Source organism: Neoarius graeffei, chromosome 4 (genome assembly GCF_027579695.1).
Source record: "Neoarius graeffei isolate fNeoGra1 chromosome 4, fNeoGra1.pri, whole genome shotgun sequence".
Taxonomy (NCBI): domain Eukaryota; kingdom Metazoa; phylum Chordata; class Actinopteri; order Siluriformes; family Ariidae; genus Neoarius; species Neoarius graeffei.
In genome coordinates this window covers 69166236-69179044 of record NC_083572.1, presented here as the reverse complement: position 1 = coordinate 69179044, position 12809 = coordinate 69166236, and the positions used below count along the sequence as shown (strand labels likewise).

Sequence of the window (12809 nt, the reverse complement as noted above, 5' to 3'; positions counted from 1 at the left end):
AGCCAGTCCTGCCTGCACTTTCTCTAATAACATTTTTGAGTCCCTTTCCATTTCATCTGGCATTGAGTGGCAGTTGGAGGCGAGTTGTATGAAACTATGATTTGTGCCAATCAGTGTGTGTGTGCTCTTGGTCTTGTCATCTGCTTGGTGTTGAATGGAGCCAATCAAGCCTGAATTCTGAACCAGATAAAAAAAATGCTAGTATAAAGTGCCGATCTTTTGCTATGTATTAAAAATAAGGTGCTTTTTATAACCATGTTCAGTGCCTCTCGTGTCACTTCGGAGAGTGAAGTCCTTTTTTCCCGAGAAGACAGTGAATGTAGAAGGAATGTGAATGTCTGAAATTGTTTGTATGTACAATGCTTGCATTAAAAAAAATGCTTTTACTGAATCGCAAGAAAACTTTGAACAGACTTCCTCTCAGTATGTGCTCTCAGCCATCTTAAACCTATTGCTCTGCCTTTGCCCTCCTGTGTCAGGGACGACGCCTTTTCTGATAATCTAAGCCAGAAGGCGGACAGTGAGGCGAGCAGTGGGCCTCTGCTAGATGACAAAGCCTCGTCCAAAAATGACATCCATTCACCGTGTGAGACAGCACCTGAGTATAATTTCAGTGCCGTGATGGGCAGGTGAGACACGCTCACTTCCTGCAGTGTTAGTCATGTTGCTGCTGCTACTACTGAAAATAGGATATTAAGTGTAGTGTTATTTATTTATTTATTTATTTATTTTTAACTGTAGCTACAGTTAATGTGAACGCTGTTTCATATATGCTCATGGGTGACAAAAAGAAAAAAAAATCAAAATGAAAGATTTTCTCAGCAACCCAAGCACAGGATTGAACTAGGAACCTTGGAGCTGTAAGAGTATTCATATCCATTGCATCACCGTGCCAACCTTCAGAATATTTTAGTCATCTCCTGCATTAGAAGCAGCGGAGTAAATTTGTCTTTCGTCAGGATGTAATTAACTGTGCATGTGTTGTTGTTGTTTTGAGGGTGCGTTTGCGTTCGGATGGTGCGGCTATCCCACGACGCCGCAGCGCTACTGATGGCCACAGTCCTCCACGTGGTCCTGACACACCTCCTCGCGCAGCCGCGTGTCCTAGCAGCCCACACAAAGCCATGCTGAGCAGCAGGAGCCGCGTGGAGAGTCCTGATAAGAGACGCCTGGGCACATTTGGCAGCGCTGGCACGATAAACTACCCTGAGAGAAAGGTGTATGGAGAGGGCCATCCACTGAGACCGAGCACTGGCACACGCCACAGCAGCTTGGGAGACCATAAGAGCCTGGAGGCTGAGGCCTTAGCTGAGGTCAGGAACTTTGAGATTTCGCTAGATATGTAGATTGAAATTTACCTTTTACTCAATGTATAATTTCGTTTTGGTGCTGTAGATTTCCAGTGCTTAAAGCTTAAATGTGAAAAAGCTAGATTATTGCTATAAAATGTTTAATCTGTTAGTAAATGCTAGGTTATGCCTATTTGACCTGCTGTTGATGAAAGCTTTTTCCTCTGGCCTGTAATTAGCTTATATATATGCATCATTTAGCATAAGAGAGTTGATGAGACCTCTGTACATGTGACCATGAAGCAAAGCGATGCAGAGTTATCCATTTGGTTCAGCATCAGTTTAATAATGAGCACCGGTGCACAGGGCACAGCTAATGATCTTTCAGCAACTCGGTGTGTGTTTGCACTTTAACTAATGGGAAACAAATGGACTAGACAAGGGCAGAGTTTACAAGATAATGGGATTATGTTAAACCCAAAAGAGATGCCATTTTTGTACATTTAATTTTCCCAGAAATGCTCAGTTTAGTGATAGCTTTATCATGTAGATGAGATGAAAGATGATTAAATTCTGTCTGTGATTATTAATTATTCTACCAGTGCAGGCTATGTGCGTTTTTTTTTAAATAGTTTTTAATAGTTGCCTCGTCAGTGCCAGAGTGAGTGCCTGTGTGTGCGTTATCTTTTATTGTTTTGACTGCCTGTGTACGTGCGCTTGTGTGGTTTAACACCTCTTATCATTACAGCTTTCATACAGCTTGTGGAGTTATAAGCCATGCCCATTGGTCTGAATGAGGAAAGTTGAACAGTGTGTTTTATAGCATATGAGGCCAGGCTGAGGTGCTGTAGCCATGTCATAGATAAAGTACAGCAGTGACATATGGGATCCTGAGATAAAATTATGGCTAAGCCTAGCGCTCAGGGAAGCCAAAGCTCAAACCCCTACTATAAATCTGTTCTGCAACTACAGATAGTATTCCAGAAAGTGATGAACGTCTTGCTAGACAGAAGTGTAAAGGCCCTGGTAACACTGTCTCAAATGTATCTTTGGGATGCTAAAGACCTGTCAATAAGCATTATTATCATTTACAATTAATTATATGTTCAAGAAATATCTATTGCTAGCTACACTTTAATTATGAAAAAGCGTAAAGGCAAACAAACCTCCTCTTTTCTGCCGGTCGGAACTGTGTGAGGGCAAGTCAGGTTACATCATCATTGACAGAGGCATCTCACTGGCAATGTAAGCAATGATGACAGTGGTGATAGTGCTAGATACGTAAACATCAGCTTTACTGTACTCCCATTTAATTGCTTCGTATCACATGGCAGTTAGCAGCTTATTAACCATTTAGGGCAGGGGTGTTCAAATTGATCCATAAAGGGCCGTGTGGCTGCAGGTTTTCATTCCAGCCATGCAGCAGCACACCTGACTTGGCTCATTCAATCAACTGAACTGTCTTCACACAGTCAAATACTTGCAGCCACACCCACCCTTGATTAAAGGGTGGGTGTGTCAGTTGATTGAATAAGCCAAATCAGGGTGCTGCTGCATGGCTGGAATGAAAACCTGCAGCCACACGGCCCTTTATGGATCAATTTGAACACCCCTGATTTAGGGTCATGAGTTTTGCCAATGAAGCTTGGCAATATTATATTAATGTTTGCTTAAAGGAGATTTTATTATACGTATGAACATGAAACTCTCGGGGGCGGCACGGTGGCGTAGTGGTTAGCGCTGTTGCCTCACAGCAAGAAGGTCCGGGTTCGAGCCCCGTGCCCGGCGAGGGCCTTTCTGTGTGGAGTTTGCATGTTCTCCCCGTGTCCGCGTGGGTTTCCTCCGGGTGCTCCGGTTTCCCCCAAAGACATGCAGGTTAGGTTAACTGGTGACTCTAAATTGACCGTAGGTGTGAATGTGAGTGTGAATGGTTGTCTGTGTCTATGTGTCAGCCCTGTGATGACCTGGCGACTTGTCCAGGGTGTACCCTGCCTTTCGTCCTTAGTTAGCTGGGATAGGCTCCAGCTTGCCTGCGACCCTGTAGAACAGGATAAAGCTGCTAGAGATAATGAGATGAGATGAGATGAAACTCTCGAGTTTTGAGTAAACAGTGAGTATGATAATTAGATTTAAAAAAAAATACAGTATGCCTTATTCTTGTACAACAGGTATAGATCATGATTTTCTTAATCATGGTATGGCTACTTTGCTAATTCTCATGTACACTATATAGCCAAAAATATGTGGACACCTAACTATTACAGCCATATTTGGTTCTCCCCCAAACTATTTCCACAAAGTTGGAAGCACACAGTTGTAAAGAAGAAGAAGAAGCCTTTATTTGTCACATGCACACTGAAGCACAGCAAAATTCATCCTCTGCATTTAACCCATCTGAAGCAGTGAACACACACAAGTGAGCAATGAGCACACACACATACCCAGAGCAGTAGGAAGCTATGCTACAGCACTCAAGGGCACTTCAGCCCTGTTAGCCTAATCGCATGTCTTTGGAGAAAACCGGAGCACCCGGAGGAAACCCACGCAGACAACATGCAAACTCCACACAGAAAGGCCCCCGTCAGCCACTGGGCTTGAACCCAGAACCTTCTTGCTGTGAGGCAACAGGGCTAACCGCTACACCACCATGCTGCCTAGATGAAGTATTTGTTTGCAGTAGCATTACAGTTTCCCTTCCCTTGAACTAGGAGACCTGAACCTGTTCCAGCATGATAATGCCCCTGTGCACATGGTTTGCCAAGGTTGGACTGGAAGAACTTGAGTGGCCTGTACAGAGCCCTGACCTCAACCCTACTTGAACACCTTTGGGATGAACTGGAACACTGACTGAACCCCAGGCCTCCTCAACTGACCTGACTAATGCTGTTGTGTCTGAATGAGCACAGATCTCCACAGCCACACTCCAATAGCTAGTCGAAAACCTTCCCAGAAGAGTGGAGGTTAATATAACAGTAAAGGGGGACTAATAGGGAATGGCTTGTTCAAAAGCACATATGAATGTTATAGTCAAGTATCCACAAACATTTGGCCATATAGTGTATTTCACTTCTGAGCGTGTTCGCGTTTATCCCACATAAACTACTACACTAAAATAGTGTGTATAAAATGGTGAAAATTCTAACTAGATGCAGTTTTGCTCACACTCAGGACAAAAAGGTGGCATTGAGCAGGTAGAGGTCGATTCAGTTTCTGTGGTTGGGTTAAAGAGCTGACGTAGGCAGATGGCTAATTCTGATTGGTACTTTGATAAATCTGATGTCAACTCTACTAAATATAGTCTTGGCCATATCGCAGTCGAATGAGATGGAAGCTTTACCACAGAAGCTATACATATCAGTAATTATGTAAATAAGTGATGCTGAATATTTTAAAAATCCATTAACATAGTAAATAACTCTATTCTGATACTACATCATGCTATTTTTATGAGAATGAATGTCTTTGTGAATTTGCGCACAATGCAGGATATAGAGAAGACGATGAACACGGCTCTGCATGAGCTACGTGAGCTTGAACGTCAGAACACAGCCAAGCAAGCCCCGGACGTGGTGCTGGACACACTGGAGCCAATGAAAAACCCTGTAAGCTCGGAGCCGGCCAGTCCCTCACACACCATCGCCATCCGTGACCCCGAGGCGGCTCTGAGACGTGGAAGCAGCTCCTCCTCCAGTGCTACTGAGACCATGATGATGAGCACGTTCAAACCAGCATTGTGTGCCAGGCTGCCCAGTGCCCAGCTGCGACCTCCGGCTATGAGGCCCACACGCCCCGTGCCCTCCCAACAGCAGCGCTCCAGCAGCTCTGGCTCGTCTGGAATGGGCAGCCCTGCCATCACTCCCACTGACAAGAGCTTTCCCAGTAGCCCCTCATCTAACACAGCCGACAAACACGGAGGCAGCATGTAGCTCCACCAGGAGTCAGGGTCACGGTTGGCTCTCCAATTTGTAATTCAGTCAGCCTTATGAAGACCAAATTGAAAGGAGAAATGTTTCACAATATTTTTTTTTTTATTTCAGCTATAGAATTTTGAAATTCAGAATGAGCTTCAGAACACTCCAGAAGTGAGCCATGGTTACTATGGCAACGAAGCACAGCAAGTCATGAAGTTTACTTTTATAGCACTCAGTTGGTAAAACATAAGGTATAAAAACATATTGGAAAATAAGAACAGATGTGTACCACATACAGTAGGGTCTAAAAGAGTCCACTACTAAAAACTGATTTTATTTGTGTTAGTTAGAATAAATTTTTTTCGATTACATTTCTCAAACAAGATTATAAAGAAAGAAACTTTGCAATTTACTGAAAACTAAAGCTATGATAATGCATAACTCTGAGGGCCATAATAATTAAATCAATATCAAGTGTAGATGTAAAAAGTATGTTAATAATATGTGTTACCATTTAATTGAAATATATGGCATCATAACGTCTTAAAAATGAAACAAATGGCATGCAAACTGGATAATCAGTTATATTTCAGTTTAATATGATGAACTTCCAAATTAAAAAAAAAATAAGAAAAGAAAAAACTTCCAAATTAAAAAAAAAAATGTATTCTCGAGTAATACATATTAACGAAGTGGATTTTTGTATTTGATTTTAATAGGTGGAGCAAATACTAACAATTTAGAAGTGGAGTCTGAGTTTTGGACCCTACAGTATATATTAGTATATAATAGAGGTGTGTGTGTGTGTGTGTGTGTGTGTGTGTGTGTGTATATGGACATAAGTGTTTTTTCCTAGGAAATATACCACTCATATTGTTCATGCATGCTACATCAGGGACATGGAGAACCAAAACCATGACATAAATCTCTCTATGTCACTCGTGATAAAATTGATGAACTGTTGTGAATGTGTCAATATGATAAAAAGAAAATCGCACGTTGGCTTGAAGATCTGAAGTTCAGTATCATGCTAGCTGAATGCGATATATCTGATAGACCACGAAAAAAGGCATTATTATTATTGTTATTATTATACACTCTCTTCATATCAGCATTCTCGAAGGCCAACACTAGCTTACCCGCAAGTCAGCACGGTCAACGTAGCAATGAAGTCACCTTCCAGCCGCTGTAGCGTTCATTAGTAGCACAGGCTAACGACTGAGAAACTAAGATTTCTGTCTCTAGACTCTTCTTCCACGCACGCTCACCGCAGCATTTTTCACTTGTACTAGAGAATTCATTTCCCTGTGTAATTTACTTCGTTACTTTTAAAATCAACATCGACAACTACACACAACATAGCAACCTGGCAGCCAAAATTCTCTCTAAATCTTCCATATTTAACAAAGCAAACCCGGTGGCCATGTTTGTTTACAAATTGTCACAGTCGCTCGCTAGCACAGAAGTTTTACATCTCTGACGTGTCTCTTTTCCCGTTTTTCGATGTCCGTTGGTAGGCTTTTCTCTTGTAAATATGTGTGAAGAATATATAATGAAGTTCTGGTAGCCTTTCAGGTGTTCAACACGTCTTTCTCTTTCCCGGCAAACAAAGAAATGCTTCTGCGCAGCAGAAAAGTTTTGTCATTGGATATTCGCATCAGCGCCGGCGTGTGACGTCGTGTTTGTCTTGACAACCATGCAATATCGTAAGCCATATTCAACGCTCATTCTCCATTGGGTAGAGTGACGTAATACACGTAGGATAAGTGATATGATAACAATATTGCATGCTGTTAAAGCAAACGAATGGAACCTACTAGAGAGGAATAGAAGACATGTTTTATTCCATCGAGAAAGTGTCCTGTATGTATAATAATTTCCAATATTTCAGTCCGATGATGTCACTCCCAGTGTTTTCCCACTGACTAGACGCGCGTTGTCAAAATGGCGAACCGATTCAGAATTATAATTCTTTTGATTAACTTGCCTATTTTTTTTGTGTGGATGTGTCCATAAAGAACATTCTACAGTGGCGCGAAGATATGAAGTTTATCTTCTCCTGTTGAAAATATTTTCACTTGTTCGCTTCACTCACTCGTGATATAAATATTCACCACTTGAAGATAAACTTCATATCTTCGCGCAACTGTGTAATATTATATACACACATGTATACACACACACACACACACACAAACGTATATCACTATTTATATGTGTATTTAAATATTGATTGATTATATAAACATCTTAATCAGAAATATTAATGGTAAGTCACCCTCTTAGGCCAGTCATACACAGTAGAGCAATACTAAAGGAAATTGCTGTTTGTTTCTCTCCGCACTGCTCGGCCAGAGGTGTTACTGAGGGGATGGCGTTCTCTCTCAGGGGAGGGCCCATATAGCCCCTCCCCTAAAACCTGACTGTCACTCAAAGCAGCCTGTGACATCAAGACGGCCCACACGGGTTGTTGTAAATAGAGATATACTGTACTTGAAATGTTAATGCCTTTTGTTTTGTAGTATAAGAGATGTTCAGTTAAGTAACAACATAGCCAAGCTGTAAACATGTATGAGATGCAGAAACTGAAACCAATATCCATTATCAACTAATTATAAGAAACCTGTGGTAAAGATATAGTTTACTTTGTATATAATTTTTAAGTAGTTTTTTTTTTTAAATGTCAAACGTATATTTGGGGACAGAACAGGCAAGAATAGCTGGCATTTCACAAAAACCAGTCGCAACTAGCAAACAAAGATTGTATTCATAACTATGGGTACTTTGTGTTTGCTGTCTGAGCCATTAATTCTAAATATATTCCACTTTATTCTGTCTGCATCAAAAAAAGCATTTCTGAAACTCATAAATATTAAACACACTTGGACCAAGCCAGTTATTCCTATTTAAGCAATCCCATCTTTTCATGAGGAGCCTTCAGGTTCTTTGGGTGCACTTTTATTAAATGGTCCCTCAACAGGATATTTAAGGGTGCTTAGCTTCCTAAAAGGGTACTACTTCGAAACTCCTGTGACAGGGAAACCCTCTCTTGTTCATACCAGGACAATGAAGAACTCCTAATCTTTTTTTTTTTTTTAAACTACACTCATAAGGTGTAACTGTTGGTTTTCTTGAATAACAGCTTAGTTCAGGAAACTGTTTCCACCTAAGAATTATAGTCATCTTGAACATATCCAACAAAGACATATATAAATATAGCTGTACCTTACAGGGACAATGCGTAACCATATTTTCTCAGTGTTTGTAGTTGGTGCTGTAGCCTATTGATACGAGTGTTTATAGAAAAAATACATCTAGGACGTGTGGGGGAAAAAGGTGACTCAAACAGAAAAAAACATTTTGTACAACATCTAGTTGATATATTAAACTCTTACTCCTGTCGCAAACCTACGAACCACATCTGGATACATTTGTAGACATATTGTATAACTGTACACATACATACCCAGTTAATCCTCAATAACATCAATGTGTTCTTATTTATATCATTATTAATGTGAGTTGTTGTTTTCCCAAGACCGTGAAGGGCTTGAGTATGCTATATTTCTCAGATATGGGGTTATATAGAGATATGGAGAGCCTTGGTAATCCGAGATTGATAATTCCCACCTCAGTACAAAGCAGATCCTGCAGGGAACGTCTCACTTGCCCTCATTGTGTCACATCAATTCCGGTTCATCTTCAGCTGGTTTCCAGTTCTCCTCCTGCTCAGTGCACTTGGAGGAGGAATTCTTACTCAGGCACAACGATTGCCCGACTGAACCAGTCATCCGCTTCAGTCAGTCTCTAATCTCATCTTCACTGCAGATAATCAAACATCCATGTTTTTTGCCTTCTTATTTGCCGACTCTTGCCTGTTCTGCTCTAATTGTCTAATTGTAAATGCTTGTATAGTTGCAAGAAAAATTCTGCTGGGAAAAAAAAAAGTACTGTTTCTGCACACTTTGCTTGGTTTGCAATGTGATGATGTTTAGAGAGTGGAGCCCTTGTCTTAATGTATCAAGAGCACAGACATCTTTATCTGTCTCGTTATTTAGGCTTTTGGTTCAAACATGCACAGGCATCTGTGTCTGAGTCTTAGCCCTGATCAATGCGCCATTCTTTTATGTTGCGTTACAGTGACTCGGCCCTTATCTTACTGTCAACATTTTATACCCGGTTGTGTTGTCAATCAGTAATTAGTGGACACTCGCTAATTACTGCTCGGCTAGCTCGGCCTCACCTTCTGCATGGACTTTCATTGCGCATGTGAGAGTGACAGATGTGCATGTGCTTCTCTGAGACAATGCAGTTGTGCCTTTCTCAGATCTCCCACACAGTCCTTTAAAAGGAGACAAGGAGGGTTGTTCATCAATACTAACATTGCGTTACTGTGACACTTCACACACTGATTCAAACATATGAAATATGATGTCAGGCCAGATGAAGTGTTTTCCAGTTAAACAGTTGCACTGTGGCTGTTTTAAGGTTTCTGTGCCTTGAGGCGTGCCTCTGTAAGAAAGCGCTACTCACAAGAAAAACACGTGCCCCCTAACAAAACTGTTCTAAATTATACCTTTCCTTGACACTAGGATGTTACATTCAAGTGTGGTGCATCTTTTGTACTTTTCTTTTGTCCCTAATATCTGGGAAGTTGCATGTAGTGTACCTTTAAAGATGTATTCTCAAACTTACAATGCAATAGGGATTTTTAAGCTTCAATAAGCTTCAAGTATGTGCATAAATGTACCAGTCAAAAGTTTGGACACCTTCTAATTCAGTGTTTTTTCTTTATTTTTATTCATTCATAGTTAAGACCCTTCATGTCTTCAAGTAATGATGGACTCTCATTTCTTTTTACTTAGTTGAGCGGTTCATGACATAATATGGATTACTACAGTTGTGGAATAGGGCTATTTACTGTATTTCTATTATTTACTATTTACTGTTTGATCTCCGATGCATTAAGAAGGCAAGAACTTGCACTAATTAACTTTTGATGAGGCATGGCTGTTAATTGAAAAGCATTCCAGGTGACTACCTCATGAAGCTGGCTAAGGTAATGCCAATAGTGTGCAAAGCGTCATCAAGATAAACGATGGCGACGTTGAAGAATCTAAAATATGAAACGTTTTGGAGTTTTTTAACACTTTTTTTTTGTTTACCACATAATTCCTTATATGTTCCATATGTTATTTCGTAGTTTGATGTCTTCAGTATTGTTCTACAATGTTGCAAAAAATTAGTCAAAATACAGAAAAATCTATGAATGAGTAGGGGTGTCTAAACTTTTGACTGGTACTGTAAATATAAATAAAAGGATGCTGTGGTGGTACAGTTTGTATAGTTGCTGTCTCACAGATCCAGAATCCCTTGTCCATGAGCTCGGGTTACTCTCTGTGTGGAGTTGTGCATGTTTATCCCGTGTTGCCGTAGGTTTCATCTGGGTTCTCCAGTTTTCTCCCACCTCCAGAAATCATGCATGAAGGTCGACTGGTTATGCTAAATTGCCTCTAGATGTGACTAAGTGTATGAATGTGTGTGGCCATGTCGCCCTGTGAAGGACTGGCATCCCATCCATGCTTCATTTCTCCTTCTTCTTCTTCTTCTTCTTCTTTCAGCTCCTCCCATTAGGGGTCACCACAGCAGATCTGTTCCGCATATTTGATTTGGCATAGGTTTTACACCGGATGCCCTTCCTGACGCAACCCTCCCCAATCTATCCGGGCTTGGGACCTGCGCTAAGTATGCACTGTCTTGTACAACCCCAGTGGCTGGGTATTTTATCTAATCTGCATGTCTTTGAACTGTGGGGGAAACTGGAACACCTGGAGGAAACCCATGCTTCATGCCTAGCTTCTGGATAATAATACAGGTACAAAAGATGTAGTCTTGAGGATCTCTGTTCCAGTGAGGAAAGGTATGGTTTAGTATTGTTATATGATGTTGTGGTGCTCTCATGAGTAGTCATTCATCAGCTCCAGTTCCACCCTGACTGGTGAGTCCTCTGGTGTCTTTGTTTGGAAAGCCCGGACACTGTGTCTTTGGTCCTGCAGCAGGCCCTGCACTGCCCTCTGGAGGCCGGAAAGAGTTTCCTCTGTGCTCTTCATCTCCCTCTACTGGAAAATGCTGGATTTATGTGTTTAATCAGAGCGCTGTCACATGTGGAATAATGCAATTTCTTTGTGCAGAATAGAACATTAAATTAAAATTAGCACTAAACAGTTGTGGATCATTACACTTAATCACGCAATGTATCATGTCTAATGAAGAAATGTATACGGGCACACCGCCCTCCACCCTGACATTCGTCATAATGTTAATCGTTAATGCTAATCTGGTTGTTGATGATCTCATCAAAAAACATTGACCATTAACATTTACTCCAACTATGAGCACAAACAGTACATATCCAAATTGCCATAAAGTAAACGACTGTATGATCTACATGTATACGTTATGTGGCAATTGTTTTTACTTACTTTTAACCAATTTTGGAGCATCAGTTTTAGTTGACTTGGATAAACTGTTTTAATTATGATCAAGGTTCTTGGAGTTTATATATAAACTCATTATAATTTGAACTGTCAGGGACATCTGCTCAAATCCTCAGCTATCAGTAGACGGCTTGTAGCTCTGCACTGGATTCTTTCAGAGTGCTTATGAGTAGGAGCTGTTGAACTTGTTGCTAGAGATTAATGACAGATGTATGAAGGCTGCAGTCCATATCACACCATACCGAGGTTTTAATCAGCACCATCTGTTTCTTACGTCTGTTCTATAACTCCTGTCATTCCCGTCTCCTCTCTGTATGACCTGAGACTGTGCTGCACAAAAGCTTTGACTTTCTGCTCCTCGTATAATCCTTCTACCTATCCTTTTAGCTAATGCATTGCAGTATTTAAGGCCTAGTCAAATCTTCTATGGTACTTGCACGATCACTGAGGCACTTGGTGCACTCCTGTCCATTACAGACTGTATGTGGAAGATTTTTTTCCTCTCGGTTTACGAACGTATGCTCTAATGGGTATATATTGTATGTATGCTTGATTGTATGTATGCAAAGGTAACAGACTTCCTCCTTCTCTAGACTCAACATTCATAAAACCAAACTTGTGTCTGTCTATACTAGTGGGTTGTGAATATTGACATACTGTTTTTCGCCCTCCTATTAACCCTTTTGTCTAATGATGCTGTTTGTTCATGAGTGTTTGGATGGTTGATTCCTCCCTATGATGTAGGTTAAGTGTACACCATGCCACTGTTTGGATGTGAAGAATTCTCAAGTCCAAAATAAAAAGAAATGACCTTTTTTTGACATCTTATTTTCTAATCCTTCAGCATTTTCATGTTGTGATTATTTTGTATGAATAATTAAAATGATTGAAGAAGCCTACTGATAATTACATTTTGGGACAGAAGCATCTGTTATTATTCTATCCACATTCACTGGATATGAGCAATCGCGCGCTCTGATTGGCTACTCTACTACTAGGATATCAGCTCATATACCACGAGTAGAGAAAAACAAAATGGCAGAGTGTGTTGATGAATCAACCGAGGATGAAATACAAACTGTACTCAAAAACAAAACCCCAGAAATTGTTAT

The 12809-nt window shown here is 40.7% G+C and overlaps 1 protein-coding gene across 1 annotated transcript in view; it reads left to right on the top strand.

Moving 5' to 3' along the window:
- srgap3 (SLIT-ROBO Rho GTPase activating protein 3) overlaps positions 1-12525 on the top strand; it is a 302285-nt gene extending 289760 nt beyond the window's left edge. The window contains exons 20-22 of the mRNA XM_060919551.1: positions 480-629; positions 998-1313; positions 4775-12525. Of these exons, the coding sequence (XP_060775534.1) occupies positions 480-629; positions 998-1313; positions 4775-5215 (907 nt within the window). The 3' untranslated portion in view covers positions 5216-12525. The remainder of the gene's footprint in view (positions 1-479; positions 630-997; positions 1314-4774) is intronic.
- The last annotated feature ends 284 nt before the right edge of the window (positions 12526-12809 follow it).